Source organism: Ostrea edulis, chromosome 1, assembly GCF_947568905.1.
Source record: "Ostrea edulis chromosome 1, xbOstEdul1.1, whole genome shotgun sequence".
In the NCBI taxonomy this organism is placed as follows: domain Eukaryota; kingdom Metazoa; phylum Mollusca; class Bivalvia; order Ostreida; family Ostreidae; genus Ostrea; species Ostrea edulis.
This window is the reverse complement of record NC_079164.1, coordinates 83,218,128-83,236,951: the sequence shown is the minus strand read 5'-3', so window position 1 is coordinate 83,236,951 and position 18,824 is coordinate 83,218,128. Positions and strand designations below refer to the sequence as shown.

At 34.9% G+C, this 18,824-nt stretch overlaps 1 protein-coding gene across 1 annotated transcript; it reads left to right on the top strand.

Moving 5' to 3' along the window:
• The first annotated feature begins 689 nt into the window (after positions 1–689).
• On the top strand, positions 690–16,988 carry LOC125670092 (uncharacterized). The gene is made up of 12 exons (XM_056144703.1): positions 690–780; positions 6,369–6,557; positions 6,698–6,826; positions 7,187–7,250; positions 7,360–7,505; positions 7,589–7,663; positions 7,810–7,959; positions 8,065–8,140; positions 8,315–8,409; positions 10,079–10,272; positions 12,895–13,055; positions 15,379–16,988. Exons 1-12 carry the CDS (start codon positions 690–692, stop codon positions 15,419–15,421), a joined length of 1,413 nt encoding a protein of 470 aa, XP_056000678.1. The 3' UTR covers positions 15,422–16,988.
• The last annotated feature ends 1,836 nt before the right edge of the window (positions 16,989–18,824 follow it).

Here is an 18,824-nt window from a genome sequence, read left to right as displayed (position 1 = left end):
CATTTAGATTCCTGAATTTTCATTTTCATCATGGGGCCAAATTGGGGGTCGAAAACGACGTTTTCCTTAAAAAATAAATCCTGGTTCCCAAAGTATACTCAATCGACTTTGTGATACTTTTGTCTTTAATATATAACTGTATGTGTAGATTTATACACATATATGTTATGTATATACCTGTGTGTGTGATCCTTCTTAGATGTGTGCAACATCTTGCGAAAGGATCTATCTAAATAGCATATTTGTTAATATGTTTGTTGTTTTTGTAAGCCATTTTTCATAGTTTTGTGGAGCGTACAGCTTATTATTTAATTTCTAGGTCAGTTTCTTGATAGACATTTGCTACTGATACTTTTATTATTACAAATGATTTACTTCTTTTACATATAAAAAATTAGGACCCTTTACCTTCCGCTTGAGAAAGAATAGAGGACGAAGACCTGTGATTTAAAAAATGCGTCATGTTTCATTAATTGTAATACATGAGATAATCTTACAATAGGGTAAGATATTTGTCTCTACATTCATGTGTAAAAACACTGAAGTATGACTGACTTCATGAATATGCAGATTAGAATATGTGTTTGAAAAGAATTGGATTGGGCAACAGATATACCTGTACGAGTTTAAGAAATGTGTTCAAGGCGGTGTTCATCCAAACCCAATTTCCTTATTAATACTGGGTAAAGATGCTGTACAATTTGGTTGTGGAAGGTTTAGAAACCAAAATGATTTTAGACGAAGAAAGTTTAAGATTTGAATCAAATGGAACTGAAAGTAGTAAGTATGCATGGCGATTTAAAATAAATGTGTAAAATGTTTGTAAACGTATACAAGATTTTTGTATCACTTTTTAGATATTGAATACATTTGTCAAAGAAGATTACTTTTTGTATTAAATTAAAATAGCAAACGACTGAAATCACTTGTTTCAATGGAGCATCATCGATGTGTGTTGCAAGAGAACATGCTTTGATATTGTTTTCTGGGTAAGGATATACTCTTTCTTAATATTATGGGTATTGTTTGAATGAGATTTACTTACCAGACTTTACATGACAAAATTTTACCTACGATATTCCATATTTGATATAACCCCGAAAGCAATTCCACATGTCGGTGTATGGGTGGCAGAAAGGGCAAAAAGTAATCCAAAATGAAATAAGTTTTAAGATCCAATTTAGTTTTCAAACATTTCTATAGATATTGCTATATGCGAAACAAACTATATAGTTTAGAAAATAATTATACGTAAAATGAGAATTAACCATGGAAATCAATTGTCGATAATCGGGTAGTCAAACATTTGGTTACTCGCTTTAGGAAACATAAAGACGATTGCCTGTTTGCAAACCTTTTAATAATTATCAATACTGCACAACATATATTAGAAACTACAACAAAGCTCCGATACACGTGTGTTGGGCATTAGACAGACACGCATGTCCTAGGAAATAACAGATCCTTGTAACAGTATTATAGGAGCACGACTTGAACCTTTGGTCACGATGTTGTATGAATACACAGATTCATTTCTAAAAGATTAAAGATAAACATAGAACATTTTATTGATTTATACTGACGGATTATAAAAAGGCAAAAGTGGATATCATTTTGTGCTATTTAGTCATTCATTAATTGAATAAACAAATATCCGTAGTATTCACAGATATCTTATGCTAAACTCTAATATCAATTGATTTTAAAGATCACTGTTATTCCCCGAGGTGCGTCAAAAACGTGTTTTTGGTCACTAGTACCAGATATGCCCACCACTAGCGTTGGAAAAGGCGTGTAGGTAATGTGTCATTGACTGACACTCTGAATGGTCCTTTGCGGAATTCTCTGCAACATGTGGACTTTGTTTGATGATGGTGGCTAAGCACACGTCTACCCAACTTGTCCCACCAACGTTCAATCGGATTTAAGTCCGGGACATAGCAAGCCTATCACGAACGTTAGTGCCGTTTGTTTGAAGGAAATTTTGAGTCAGTCGTGTCGTGTATGCGCGCATTATACTGCTGAAAAATCAGTACATTGCCTTACCTCTGCTGCTACGTAAATGGTCGTATAACATGCTGCAGAAGCTCCCCTACATATTATCTAGCAGTTAAGGGCCAATTTGTGTTAATTGTACCCCAAACCACGACGCTGCTTCTGCAGAATCTGCCATTTTAAAGGATACAGTTGTTTGTATAACGTTCATCTACACAACGGTAAACTCAAGTGCTGCTGTCGGCATTACTGATGTTAAATCTTGACTGGTCGGCATTAACATTGTGAAATCTTGACTGTTGAGAAAGCCATGCCCGTGTCCAGCTTTTGCGTTGATTCAGCTTCTGTCTTGCCTATTACATTTTGTAATATCGGTGATACAGTTTAAGATGTAACCCTTCGTAAAATCTTCTGCAGCGGATCCCATAGCGAATCAATGTTTTGGATACGGTTCTAAAAATAAGGGCCCATTATGACGTAAAATAGTTTGCGTCGCTGTAGTCGCAATAGCCATAAACATATTGCCCCAAGTGACGTTGCCATACCTGCGCTTGACGTGGTGTTGTCACGAATTGTTGAACAGGTTTTGGCAGGTCATTATTTGATCTTATCTGACGATATCATCTCATCGACCTGCTTGTTCTGGGATGAACATTAGAACGTCTTGCAGCCTCCTGCTGACTAAAATTTGGTTCAGCATAACTACCTCTTAATTTTGCATTTTAAACAAGACATAGTCTTATTTTTAAAAAAATCTAAACTGTTGATTTTGCCTGAGTAACCAGCAGCAGAAGTGTTCCTAAATTGTTTTGTTTAAATACTTTTTCCTTCATTTTGAATAACACGCGAACAATTTCATGCCATGCTACTCACATCAATTGAATAATGAACGTGGGTACGACAAGCAATGAGATTTAAAAATCAGCTGTAAAAGTGCAAAAAAAGTTATTAGGAAAAAGACGTGTTGCATTTTTAGTCCTTCAATATAATGACATCTCAAAACAACTATTTCCTTAGTATCTTAGTTTGCACTGCCCAACGAGTCGCTCGACCATGTCAACAAAAGAATTTCTCCAAGTGATTCCTGACACCATGAATTAAGAAATGAAACTTATAATTGTTTATTTGATACGTGTATCAAACGAAAAATTGGACGTAAAATTTTTTCTTTTTTCCGTTTTATTTCCTATCATTTAATTATATTTTTAAAATCGAAAAACAAATAGTTTCTTTCATCAAAAAGCTTGAATTAACTTTTCTGAAATGGCGCGTAGGAATACTAATACGTAACAATGAAAACAACAAAACTGGCTGTGCTTTCGGGTGAGGTAGAGTTAATGTGCAGAACTAAAATGGATTAAACGTCAAATTAAAGGTGCAATGGTTAAAAGCTGAAATAGATATAAAATACGAGAACAAGTGGTGATTGAATGTATGCTGCATTGCATTCGAGACATTGAACACTGGTTGTGTCGTAGGAACGGTGGAATGCGACTCGGCTCCAGTTCAATACCAAGTAAAAAGCTTAACACATCTTCATCTAAATTGCCCTCGTTGACTGAGCCCCATATAACGCAGTTCAATTTCATTAATATTTACCAGATCAAAAGTCGCTGCTTGCTCCGCCATGTTATCGAACTCGTAAAGCAGACGATACATACAGCCTATCGTAATATATCTACTTCTTCCTGTCAGTGCCCTACGTCATCAAGTTGACTATTCTGCCACGTCATCACCAGGACTATGTGTGTTGTTTCTTTAAATTAATTTGTATTTTATTCACATCTTTAGTTGTGTTTATTTTTGGTAGCATCAAACGAATACATTTCGTTTACAATGCATTTGTGGAAATTTCCGTTCTACAAATAGCGCTAAAATTAGAACACGGCCGTTAATGGGGAAGACGCATTCCAGAGAAAAGTAGTCCCGCGTGCTTAGTGCAGATGAACTCCAGGCGAATTTTATTTTTGACACAGAAATCAAACGAATTTTTCATCCAATCAGCATCGTTGTTAAGTCATCACTTTAAAAGTTATTAAATGATTTATAAATCAGAATATGCCCCCTCCGCCCAAAAACCTCAACTAACATAATCAATGCAAAATGAATGACCTAGTTGTAATAAGCAAACATATGATTCATCATTAAGTAGTTCGTTAAAGTTGATTGAGTTTTGGTTGTTAATTCTGCAATGTATTTCTTGTTCGATTTTTAATTCATATCTTGATTTTGATTGAATGTATATCTCTTTGGCAAAGAAGGATTTCTTTTGCAAATAGCATGAATTATTAAGGGGTTTAATTGCTTCATTCATTTTCGGCATTTATTTAGGAATAGAGTGATTTTTGTCCCATTCCCCGACCATACTGACAAATATTTTAAAAACCTCATGGATGACCCACTTACATATGATCCCCAAAAAGGAATATTTCATAGATATTTGATATGTACTAGGATCAAAGGGTACCCAACCAACCTGTTGACAATACCTGCACTCTTCAGGCAGATCTCAATGGCTAAGAGTGAGATGTTTTGACTAGCTATTACCAAACACTATGATATTGTTTGTAGTACACGATGTATTTTTGACCATGCAGTTTAGAACATTTCACCTCAATTAAACGGCATTCTGTTTCTAGCATAGGCTTAAATGAAACGTGATCGATAAGCGTTGTGTCTACATGAGTGATAAATTTACAATGGGACAAAACATAGCAAATAATTATCAATAAACATTTTAAACAATGGGAGTAGCAATAATACACGAACGCTCCATAGAATATGTATCACTTGCAAGTAATATTGGTATAAATTCAATGACAGCAATTCACACAAGCAATGACATGGTAAATATGAAAATAATTACAAAGTCTGAGGGTATGAAAGAAAGCCAGGTAGAGAATGGACAAATCCCTACGCTTCACAGAATACAAAACAAAGGATTTTCTGAGGAATTAAATTACATTCCATTATTTTGATCTATATATGAATAAAACAGTACATTTTATAATAAAAAATCCCACATATCAAAATGAAAAAATAATTTGTGTATGCTTGTTTTTTAATTTCAAAGACAAACACATTTCCTTACAAGAATTTCAACTTCATGTTTGTACATATATTTTCTTTTCAGGAACGTTACATTTGTAAAGAAAAAGTGGTCCTGTTAACATTTCTATTCATTATTTGCAAATTTGAAGCCAAGCACGGTATATGTACAGTGTATTTTTCACCATTTTAATATACTTGGTTATTGGTTAATGTACATGTATATATGTGAGTTTCTCTCCTTCGGTCTTATTAGTCAGCGAAAAGATAAAAAATGCGGATGAGACTCCACAGATGACACTATTCGTTGACCGTCATGAAATTCATAAACCCGAGTTTGACTTGAACATTAATTTCGCTTAATACTTTGATTTATGCATACCCTCTCGCACTGAGATAATTTTCATACAGACGTTATCTTCGTCCAGGGATATTTAGTGGTGTACCTAACGCATAGTTGTAAGATATTATTAGCATTGAAAGAGATTTTCTCAGTCTTCTTAAACTTTTAGATATTTTGGGAGTTGTTGACAGAAATTATGCAATTCAATGCTATTACAACGTTTCCTGTATATATTCTTGTAAGGATTATTCATGATGTGAGACATTACCGGGGTATTTTGTCTGGTATGTTTGATACCTGGAATCATACTGGAGTCGAGGAATAGTGAATAAGAACTTCAGAGTATTTGTACATAGGATCATAGTGTTTAACAGAGCACTTTTTTTGGATGACTTATCACAAGGTATGAATGTTTCTGTGCTTCATTTTACTGAAGAAGCAACCAGTTTGTTAGTATCCTGCCTCGATTTAAAAATTGATCATACGTAGAACATATCATCGTATATTGAATCAGTTGAGATACATAAACATCATAAGCAGGTTATAATGGAATATGTGAAGACATCCACTTGTCATAAAATTTAGTTGTTGGTTTGTTGTTGACGTATATGTTCAATAAGCATATAACTATAAAACAGATAAAAAGACTTTGTGGGAACTTTTATTTGGATTTCTCTGAGATTTATCAAATCGACAAAAAATGAAAATGAATATTGCTGAAAGAGAAAACGTCGTCGATGTATCTAAATGTCAAATTGAAGGCCACATCAAGAGATTTCTTCTTCAAATGATTTTTCAATAAAATCTGTCTCTTTGCTCATCACAAAAAATTAACAGCTGTGAAGGATAAACTGCAAACGTACTGTGTCACTACATATACCAGAAGGGATGTAAATCAAATGTAAATTCTAAACAATTCTAAAGAAGTTTTCATAAACTTGAAATCGCATTATAATAATACTGTAATATTGCAAATTTTCAGCCAGTTACCCGTTCGATGATATCATAGGATGTGAAGAGATAGTGACGGGATGGTTTTGGAAGACCGAGATAACTCGGGTGTGGCTAATTGAACACGGTCCTTCGAACTTATTATTGAAGAAATGCAGGAATGTGTCTGGGGATCAAAGAAAACGTTTTCAACACGATTTAACAAACAAAATATCCAATGGTACGATTTTAGCCTGATAAATTGAATTTTACCGTTTGAATAAAACAAAGAGAAAATTGAAGATTATATATTTTTAACACCAATGAATGTGCAATGACCAATATCTAAGTCTTTGATATTTGGAACTATATAAATTCCAGAAACAAAGCGTCCAAAAAGAGTTTTAGTAATGATCAACCCCATCGGCGGCAACGGTACTGCAAAGAAGGATTTCAAAGACATCATCGAGCCGGTTTTCAGACTTTCGAGAATATCAATGAAGACAATCTGTATGTTTAAGTCATTTCGATTTAAAAAAATTAATGATATAAGATGTTTCTTGAAAGTACTTATGTATAATCGATAACCTTTCTGTCACATCGAGATGGCACTAGGATGAGGTAAAGTGCCAAGAAGATTGACCAAACGTAGGTGCTTTGTAGCAGAACGATTTTTATGGGTGTTTTTTTGTTTTTACTTCTACACTGGAACTCGGTTTTCAAGGTCACATCGGATATCACGTATAAATAAGGAACAGTCGTAAGCCTTTTCTAAGAATCAGGAATGTTGTGGCCAGGGCTATAACGCTGCCGATTACAACACATATGGAGCAATTGAAAAGATGTTATGTATTGATCTTTTTATTTCAGTGTCTGAGCATCATCGACATTTAATTGATGTTGCCAACACTTATGACTTTACAAATACCGATGGGTAATTTTATGTATTACTCTACAGATAAAGCGATCCTTTTCTGCATACAGTAGATAATAATTACAAATTCCTCTTCATTTAGTCATAATACATCATGTATTAACTCTAGGATCGTACTACTGGGAGGTGACGCGACATACCATGAAGTACTCAACGTATTGACGAGAAAGAGACAGGAGGAACAAGGCGTGGATATTAACGATCAAAATGCAGCATTATCTCCCTTGAACATTCCAATAGCATTGATACCAACAGGTAAACATACTTTCTCACTGGTTTAAGCTTTCTCTGTAATTTTCGAAGAGTTAGACGCATCTAAAATGATTATTCTTATATAGGAAGTAGGAATCAATGGGCAAGAAGTAACACGGGCACGCAAGATGTTTTAACGGCTGCTCTTCATGTAGTCCAAGGTAAGGCATGTTCGAAAATAATAATTGGTATGCACTTGAAGACCCATTGGATATGATTGAGGCATTTCTGATAAGCCATTAAATGTAGGTTGTATTAAGTATAGATTCATACCTTTGAAATATTTATATTGATGAATTTTCAACAGGTAGAACCGTGTCCTCTAATTTGCTGGCCCTATACAGTAATGACAGACTGATTAGCTTTGGGTGTGCAGTCTCAACCTACGGATTCATTAGGGATATCGTCTGTTACTCAGATAGGAAATTTCGTTGGCTTGGACGATTCCGTTACAACCGTAAGTGTGATAGACTGTCTCTAAGAAGCATTATGAACTTTGAGGTTTGAATTTTATCTCAGCTGAAGCAGATTTCATTTCACTGTTTGCTTTGGTGGTTTGCAGTTCTTTCCATGTGGATGATTCTGTTTAAATCTCACACACACCATGTATACGATGCCAAAGATGCATTCCATGCATCGTAAGTGTATGATTGAAAAATCATATTCATGATATATACTTTTCTAAATGATATGAAATGCAATGCAATTTCTATGGATACTGGGAGGGTGCATGTATAGAACACTCACATACTATTTTAGTTATTAATGTTATTTGTCAATATATTCTGAAACAAATGCTTACATATATACAGAGTCGTTGAACGATATAACAATGAGAACAACGAGACAGAGATCTTCGTTGAAGGAAGGAAGCTCTCTGGATTCAGTTCTTTTACTTCTGAGACAGGTAACAGTTGGTTTATTCTAGTATTATCTTTTATATAGGTAGATTCATAGCATAAAAATGAAGTGTATATCAGGCTCATTATTACAACTGTATTTTAAACGAACTTGGCATTAATTCCACTTTTGGTAATCATACTTATACTCCAACTGCCCTTTCAAAAGATGAAATTCTTCAAAACCATGCTTCAGTTTTAGACACATTTAATATTCCAGTCAATGGGTCGAATGAATATGAGTTACCGTACCTATACTGGATTCCTAAACTACATAAAAACCCTTACAAACAAAGATACATTGCTGGATCCAGTAAATGCTCTACCAAGCCCCTATCTTTGCTCCTCACGAAGATGTTAACAGCTGTGAATGAGAAACTTCAAACTTACTGTGCGACTACATATGCCAGAAGTGGTGTTAATCAAATGTGGATTCTACAAAATTCTAAAGAACTTTTAGTAAACTTGAAATCACAGAATTTTTCCCAAATCAATAGCATTAAAACCTATGACTTTTCAACACTACACACAACCATTCCTCACGATAAATTAAAGACTAGACTTTTTGACATCATAGACAGTTGCTTCTTCAACAAAAACGGAAAACGGAAATATTCATATCTAGTGATCAGTCATTCAAAAACTTACTTTGTTAAACACCACTCTGATTCCACGCACAAGTACTCTAAAGTTGAAATAAAAAATATGCTAGAGTTCCTCATTGACAATATCTTCGTGGTCTTTGGTGATCAGGTCTTCCAACAGTCTGTTGGAATTCCTATGGGCACGAATTGTGCTGCTTTGTTAGCTGACCTGTTTTTATATTCATATGAAGCAGAATTTATTAAAAAACTTCTACGTGAGAAGAAAAAATTTCTCGCTGTGACCTTCAATTCGACTTTTAGATATATCGATGACGTTTTGTCTATTAACAATGATAGCTTTCATTCATATGTCGATTTGATATATCCCTGTGAGCTCGAAATAAAGGACACCACAGAGTCGTCCACTTCTGCTTCATACTTAGATATTTTATTGAAAGTAGACATTAACGGCAAACTGACAACTCAACTGTATGACAAACGGGGTGATTTCAGCTTCTCCATCGTCAACTTCCCATATTTGTGTAGCAATATTCCATTATCACCTGCATATGGTGTTTATATATCTCAACTGATTCGATATGCAAGAGCTTGTTCTGGGTATAGTCAGTTTTTAAATCGAGGTAAGCTACTGACAAACAAGTTGATGGTACAGGGATTTCAACAGTCTCGATTGAAGACAGTATTTCGCAAATTCTATGGTCGTTATAACGATCTAGTTGGTCAATACAACCTCACATTGGGTCAAATGCTGTCTGACGTGTTTCAGACCGATTGTTAAGCCGTTCTTGGCACACTGATTTTGACTGCGGATAACTCCGTTTACCTGATCAGGATATGGGACTCACGGCGGGTGTGACCGGTCAACAGGGGATGCTTACTCCTCCTAGGCACCTGATCCCACCTCTGGTGTGTCCAGGGGTCCGTGTTTGCCCAACTATCTATTTTGTATTGCTTTTAGGAGTTATGAGATTGATCACTGTTCGTTATCTTCACCTTGCATTCACACAAGATCTAGGCTAGAAAATTAAAATACTATAAAGTTCTACTTAAACTTCAAAGTATTCTGTTGCAGTGGTGTTCAACCGGAGGTTCTGGGAGATGATGATCTTCAACGGAAACATTGTCTTTGGAAGTAATGTCGTTCCAGACCCCTCAAGAATGTTTGCCCCTAAATTGACGACGTTTTCATCTATAATCATTTATGACACCATGCCACTCGGGTCTGTACGCAGGTTTTTCAGCAATATCTTAAACGTGAAACCAATGGTAAGATTAAAGTTATTCGTTAAAGGTAAGTTTCTGGAGGTAGTAGAAAATTACATTAAAAGTTTACCTCACCCGAATTAAAAGCTCCATATAAACTTGCACAGTAATATATTTATCTTTGTCTTTCATTGAGGTGCTTTAAAAAAAAAATTGTACTAAAAACCGTAAGGCTTCAATATATAAGAATCTCAGTCTGTATCCATTTTATCAAAACTCAATTTAGGGTCGCGAACGGAGTTAAAATTTTAAGATAGGAATAAAGGAAATTTCTATTAAATACCAAGAGCCACAAGAATAAAATTTCTTGAATTGATGTGCGTGATTATACAAAGCATTTTTCTCATGATCCACGATGGTATGACCTCCAAATCTGGTAAAGGCGGAGAAGGCCATAGAGATATAAAAGTTAATTTCACAATAGGAGTGAAATGGCAAGTATTTTAAAAATCGTCTATCATATACCCAATAATATCAAAGTGTTCGACCAAGTTTCCTAAATGTGACGTTTCCATATGAGTGAAAGATTCTCGAGGGGGACGTTAAACAATATAGAATCAATCCTACCAGATTGCAAGTCTGAAATAAAGAGTAAAGAGTGACTCGTTCCTCGATCAAGAAGCCGAAAGATAGAATTAAGATTCAGGTAGACAAAATAGCAGGAAGACAGGTATCTGATATTTCGATATGATTGTATGAGCGATAGCGCCTACGGAATGGTAATCGAACTCTACTGTAGAATCATTTATTTTCGTGCGGGCCAATTTTCGTGGATTGCTGGATTTTTACGGTTTCGTGGGGACGTAATTTTGTAATATATTTGTAATATATATTGTATATATACATATAATATATATTGTATATTCGTTGAGGATGTAAATTCGTGGGTGAGGGATACCCACGAATTCCACGAAAATTGAACCACAACGAATTCTAATGATTCCACAGAGCATTTAGTAGTTCTGAAAAGAACAGTGATGCAGTTTAAATATGTGTATAGTCTTTTAACCATATGGTCAAGCTTCCTACTTTAGATTGCACGCCTTAGAGAACTAATATGACTACGCCAATCTGCAACCATATTCCCTTATGGTGTCCGGATAGGGCCATTTGCAAAAGCGTGACTGCGCGTTAGTCACATCACGCCGTCACGACAAGAAGCAACGCGCCTTCACGCTCTCACGCCAACAATCAACGCGCCTTTGCGCACACAAGCAACGCGCCTTCGCGCTCTCACGACAACAAGCAACGCGCCATCGCGCAGACAAGCAACGCACCATCGCACCTTCACGCCAACAAGCAACACGGTGTGAGAGCGCGAAGGCGCGTTACTTGTCTGCGGGAAGGCGCGTTGCTTGTTGGCGTGAGAGCGCGAAGGCGCGTTGCTTGTTGGCGTGTGAGCGCGAAGGCGCATTGCTTGTTGACGTGACGCGTGTTGTGACTAACACGCAGTCACGCTTTTGCAAATGGCCCTATCCGGACACCATATTCCCTTATGACTGATTCAAGGTTTATAATTGTTATCAGATAAGTTTAAAACATCACGGATCACTTGATAAATTGATATCGGATATATCATTTGTAATATTTTAAAAAGAAGTTTAGAAACATGCAGAAAATAGACGGATAACTGATTAAAACATGACGGAGTGGGGGTTGCGACCTCAGCCTTCACCTCCCTGGGCATGAGTCTAACGTACGTGTATCACTACACAGGGTTATCATGTTCTGATATGAAATCATGTTAAAGTATGTCTCCACTGAAGAAGTGAGGTATACAGTAGAACATGATTTTGCAGGGATTGCGTGTTCCAACAGTAGAGACAGTATCACTCTCACTTGACAAAAATAACATTGAAAAAAAACAACACCAAAATAAAATAGAGGCGTGGGACAAAATCTTTACCAGATACTCGCGTGCCGTGTTGTTTACCTGCAGAAGAAATGGTTACATAATTTTCTAACACAATCTGTGCATACGTCTGTTTTTGTATGTTGTCATCGGGGATGTAGAGACACCACCAGCTGTAGGAAATGCTACGAAGTTTAACCTATACACTGCTCTCAGTGCCATAGTAGTATGGTTCGTTATTTTGCTAGCATATACCGAAACAAGGGACCTCCTGTTTTATTATCATACTCGAAAGACTCACGACTTCTGAAGTCCGGGACAACCACTGCCTATGTTAAACGTCATAGATTTGGTATGACCGCCGGGGTCGAGAATGGAACCTGGAGTATCATGGTTGCGATTAGAGCACTCAAAGCTTCTAGGCTTCCTTGAGCACAAATATCTACATATATGCATACATACGTACATACATAAATAAACACAAACACATATGTACGTATATACATCTATGCATGTATATATACATGTATATGTGCATGTACAGATGTACACACATTTGTTGGCGCCGGACAAAAGTTTATCAGAAAATCTCCGTATGGGCTTTCGTTTAGGCGAGGCAAAAAGTACAAATCTGTAACATAGATTTGGTGCATATTCGATTTGATCAAACTAATTTTAGAGGGAACCGTTCACTTGTGTCGCTCGATAACGTCAGTGATATGTTTGCATACCGACGTTACAAAAAAATATTCTGTTTTACATGCAGTCCAAAGGAAGTGTTCAGTGACGAGATGGAGGTTGTCAATGCCCGTGGACTCTCTGTGGAAATTCCAGAACGTTTTGAAGACATGCACCCGAGTATGAAGACGTTGATGAGAATCATACTGCCAGATGGAGAGATATACGAACTCGAATATCCATCATTTCAAATATGGTATTGATAGATTATAAAATTGAACTTATTTGTTTAATGGTTTATTATTTGTAATTGATAAGTGAAAATGAGGTTGAGAAAGTTAGGTCTTATTTCCCTTCTCAATAAAGTAGTTTATACGTAAATATATTCTGATACCCTTATACTGGTTTAAACCTTTCTTGTACACGACAGCCTCTGTCTATGTTTACCCTCCACTCAACCTCTGGATCACCCATATCGACTTTAAAATTTGACATGCACAGAAGACAACGAAAAATAAGATATTCTGCCAATTCGAATGTCACGCAGTTTGAGCTAGTAACCACAAGCTCGACTGGTAATCAAAGATAGGTTTGCTAATATCAATAATTTCCCAACTGAAGAAACCGTACGTAAAAAAGTTTCTATTTGAAATGTTTCTATAATGAAAGGTGAAGATAACGAACAGTGATAAATGTTATCTAATGTTATCAACTTCACAATAGAAATTCTCGAGTTCATTTGCTGTCGTGTATCGACGTAACGTATACATATTATAGTATATTAGAGTATGATAGTATTGGCGTCATACATGTTGATACAGTAGTGTTTACTGGTAGCCTAAAATATAAATTGAAAGGATTTTCATGATATCTCATGTTTGTACAACAAAGATCTCCAATTGGTTAATTCATCACATATCTGAAGATCAATAGGACGGAGGGTTAAAGTAGACCGAGGCATGAGAACGGCGATAAACAATGCTTAAATTAGTCAGTACATCAGATACCCAAACTTACTACAGATTTAACGTTATATACCGCAGTAAGGGAATAAGAAAATTCAAACGAAAATCATCATGTCGACATTATTGATCATCATGTCGACACTATTGATCATCATGTCGACACTATTGATCATCATGTCGACACTGTTGATCATCATATCGACATTATTGATCACCCGTCTTTATGGTCCCTGTAATGACTTAAAGTGGGAACGTTCCGTCCTCATGTGACTTATCAATAATAATGGTTGAAAGTGGAAAAAGTGTTTAATTTCCACTTAAGGTTAATCGATCCTCGTGTGATGTCATAGGTTTTTGCAAAAATCTTTATCAAATTAAACTTTGCGCATGAAAGAAATATATCTTCAGAAGAATTTTATTTACTACATAAAATAATAAAATTTGGTAAACTATTGATATTGAAAAAGTGTATATTTTCTATAGATAATCATTTCTTTATAATTAAAAAAATGTTGTCAAGGGCAATAACTCCTATGCTGGTATTTCTTCTACTGCATGTCTATTATGCATGATTTCCCTAATGTCCACAATTAATCTATACATATTTATGAATTAACAGTTTTCTTAAACTGTTGACATTTAAAATTTGTCATTTCAACAAGATTTTATCTATTTAATTATTCTATACAATGAAAATGTGTGATTTTCTGATGTTAACATATACTTCTGTTTTTTTTTTTTTTTTTATGTCTGACATCTTTAAAAATGTGGCAACATACACATTTTCTATGGTTATTGTCTAAATTTAACTATATCGAATGGAAATTAATATAGTTTTTGCACTTTTAACCATTATTATTGATAAGTCACATGAGGATTGATCGACCTTAACATAGTTTAATTTAGCTAATAACAAAAGAAAATGTGGATTTTGCTACCTTTTTAAAGATATCAGACATACAAAAAACAGAAGTATAGGTCAACATAAGAAAATCACACATTTGAGTAAAACAGAATAATAAAAATGAAGAAAAACGTTTTAAAATGACAAATTCTAAATGTCAGCAGTTTAGAAAAAGTGCTTAAATATAAATATGTATAAATCAATTGATGATATTAGGGAAAACATCGTATTATAGACATACAGTAGAGGAAATACCAGCATAAGAGTTATTGCCCTTGACAACATTTTTTCATTATGGATAAATAATTATCCATGGGAAAAAATTACTATCAATAGTTTACCAAATTTTTAATTTTATCAATTAAATAAACTTTCCCCTGAAAGATATATTTCTATCGCGTGCAAAATCTGATTTAATACAGATTATTGAAAAATCCTATGTTATCACCCGAGGGTCGATCTACCTTAAGCATCCGGCACTCGGCATGAAGTTGACGCGCCCGTGCCAAAAAGTAAGGGACGCATTTGAACGCGAGTTTTACTAGATTCATATCCAAGACCAACAAAAAATCCCTGCCGTTCAAATTTCCTTACTTTCAATCCAGAACTGATCTAAAGTCTTCTTTAAATGTGGGGTTTAAAACATAAGAATGAAGTAATGCTTAAGAAAAATCAAAATCGGACAAATGATTTCTATTATTGTTTTTCAGGTACAAAGATGACGTTGTGCAGATCTTCTCAAGTTATCTGTGAAATATCTATGATATACCACAATATGTTTATTTATCGCGTTATAGACTATATATGGTTTGTTAGTATATCTTGCTTTTATCATATGAAGTCTCCTCATATGCATTGTTTATCAGCGTTTTTATCATACGTTTATGGATATGTCGAATTTCTTCTTCTGTCAATATTGTTTCATGATATGTTTTGTTACAGTTAATGTTCTTTATTCTTTTAAATTATCGTTTTGCATTGAGTCCGTATCTTATAAACATCATTGACAAACTGTGCAAGTCAAAGAGCGCCTTTGATTCAAAACTTAGACTCTAACATGGGATGGTTTCTAGAACATTTAGTTATTATGTACATATTTTACGAATCATATGAATGATTATGTCAATCATTTGATTTTTATAGTCCGCTCTTTATGTTTACAAATTAACACACCAAAATTTATTCGGCGCTCTTGACACTAGAAATAACATTCAAGAATGAGTTTGAAACGCGCTTAAACTGTCAATTCTTTGTATCTATTAGAAATCTAGGATACTTCTGCGCCTTAGATAATAAAGACGGATAACGATGATCTATTAATCGTATTATGTATGGTAAATTCCTCACGCAAGGCACTGAATATAATTATCATACTAGAACTATTTTCATCATTCACAACACTCCAAACTTTCTCAGTCGGATCCAAATCGAGTGAATTACCCATGATTCTATCAATTTACTTAAGCATAGTACCTGGTAAGAGAACATGAAAGAGAAAATAATTTTTAAGACTCATTCTAGGTTTGTACTTTTGAAATCAAGATGCATCAAGCATAAATATATTTCATGAATTTTACTGTTTTGTAAGTATATACATATCGTACATTAACAACATGCTAGTGCTTATTATCGTTCTTTGATTCCATCTCTGCAATATTCATTTCAACTATCGATTTGTATAATCTTCCATCTACTCTATACAAGGGATATAGCATATACTTTTTAAAGTATAGTTAAGGGTCTTGTTCTTGGTTTTATCATATTTTGTCCCCTTTCCCAAAGGATGCCTTTATTGGCAAGTTAGGTTGACATTGATGATGAATATGAGAATAAAATAGATAATGTAAAAATGACCAACAAACTCCGAACAAAGTTTGGTCAGAAAGGAAAGACAAGAAATCCAGAAACAACATATCCTCAAATTGTTGTGTAAGCTATTTTAACTGATCAGGATAGATATCCGATTTACAAATGTACACGTGAGAAGAAAATGGTGAACAGTGAGAATGATTGTTTTACTTTAAACTGATTGCACCTAAATCCTAACGAATAACTTTCGCAGCTATGGAACTTCGAAAACCAGTAGTGTTTTAAGAATTAACGTGAATTTTACTCCTTATTTATGAATATATGTATTAACCAATATTTTTCAAAAACAAACATTGGGTGTTTCAATGTATTTTGCTTCTTAATAAAAGATGGACTTTTCAACTGGAGATAAAAACCAACATGTGAACACAATGTAAATATCACTGATAGATCACCAGTTTGATTATAATGTATATTATAATGATATTATGATATCCCATCTGGTGTGTTGTCCGTGTTTGCCCAACGCTCTATTTTGCATTGCTTATGCGCATCTGGTGCATCAAAATTGGTACTGTATAAGTTTTACATTATAGGAGTTATGAGATTTGATCACTGTTTGTTATCTTCACCTTTCATAAATATGCTGGAGTTTCTCACAATATCGTCGTAGTCTTAGGTTATCAGGTCTTCCAACAGTCTGTTGGAATTCCCATGGGAGCGACTTGTACTTCTTTGCTACCTGAACTGCTTTTTTATTCTATGAAGTAGAATTTATTCAAAAATTTCTACGTGAGAATAAACAAAAGACCCAAGGGCCTAGAATCGCTCTTCTGATAAATTGTACAACTCCACCATTTCTATTCTTAGCCTCTTAGTATTCTAAATGTTTAGTTAAATCCTAAGAAGTAAAAAAAAGTAGGTCAATGTGACCTACTTTTTGGTTTACACATTTTGAGAACCCAAGAAATATCAACTGACAAAGTTTGATGATTTTAAGCCAATTAGTATCTGAATATTGAAATATAGCTGTCAAATTCCAATCGTAGGTCATGGTGACCTACTTTTTGGTCAGCGAACTCCGAACATGCAAGGCCCATCAACTGACAAAGTTTGATGACTGTAGGTCAAATAGTATCTGAAATATATAAATATAGCCGTCAAATTCCAAAAGTAGGTCAAGGTGACCTACTTTTTCGTCAACACCCTTCAAACATGCAAGACCCAACAACTGACAAAATTTGATGACTGTAGGTCAAATAGTATCTGAATTATATAAATATAGCCGTCCAATTCCAAAAGTAGGTCAAGGTGACCTACTTTTTGGTCGACACCCTTTGAACATGCAAGACGCATCAACTGACAAAGTTTGATGACTGTAGGTCAAATAGTATCTGAAATATATAAATATAGCCGTCCAATTCCAAAAGTAGGTCAAGTTGACCTACTTTTTGGTCGAAACCCTTCGAACATGCAAGACCCAACAACTGACAAAGTTTGATGACTGTAGGTCAAATAGTATCTGAAATATATAAATATAGCCGTCCAATTCTAAAAGTAGATCAAGTTGACCTACTTTTTGGTCGAAACCCTTCGAACATGCAAGACCCATCAACTGACAAAGTTTGATGACTGTAGGTCAAAAGGTATCTGAAATATATAAATATAGCCGTCAAATTCCAAAAGTAGGTCAAGGTGACCTACTTTTTGGTCGACACACTCCGTAGACTCAAGATGCATCAACTGTCAAAGTTTGATGATTGTAGGTCAATTAGTGACTGAAATATATAAATATAACTGTCAAATGCCAAAAGTAGGTCACAGTGACCTACTTTTTGGTCGATACACTCCGAAGACTCAAGATGCATCAACTGACAAAGTTTGATGATTGTAGGTCAAATAGTGTCTGAAATATAGTAATTTAGCTGTCAAATACCAAAAGTAGGTCACGGTGACCTACTTTTTGGTCGACACAAACCGAAGACTGAAGACGCATCAACTGACAAAGTTTGATGATCCTAGATTTTACAGTGCCCAAAATATGCATCTAAAATTGAAAATGTGAAATTTGAATATCTGCAATAATTCAAAAAGGTCACTGTGACCTACTTTTTAATAAATATGTTTCAAGGCCTCAAGATGCATCAACTTACAAGATTTGATGATTCTAAACCTCTCGGTATTTGAAATAACAACTTAAAATATATCTATAAATGATAAGCCATAAAATTCAGAAAGTAGCTCACCGTGACCTATTTTTCAGTTGACGCATTTCAAGGTCCCATGATCCACCAACTGACAAGTTTTGATGATCATAGGCTTCAAAGTGTCCGAGATATGAATCAAA

Coding starts and splice junctions, on each gene's coding strand:
- LOC125670092 (XM_056144703.1), top strand. CDS start 690: ATGCTGTACAATTTGGTTGTGGAAGGTTTAGAAACCAAAATGATTTTA. Junction 781..6,368: donor ATCAAATGGAACTGAAAGTA/GTAAGTATGCAT, acceptor GCAAATTTTCAG/CCAGTTACCCGTTCGATGAT. Junction 8,141..8,314: donor AAAGATGCATTCCATGCATC/GTAAGTGTATGA, acceptor ACATATATACAG/AGTCGTTGAACGATATAACA.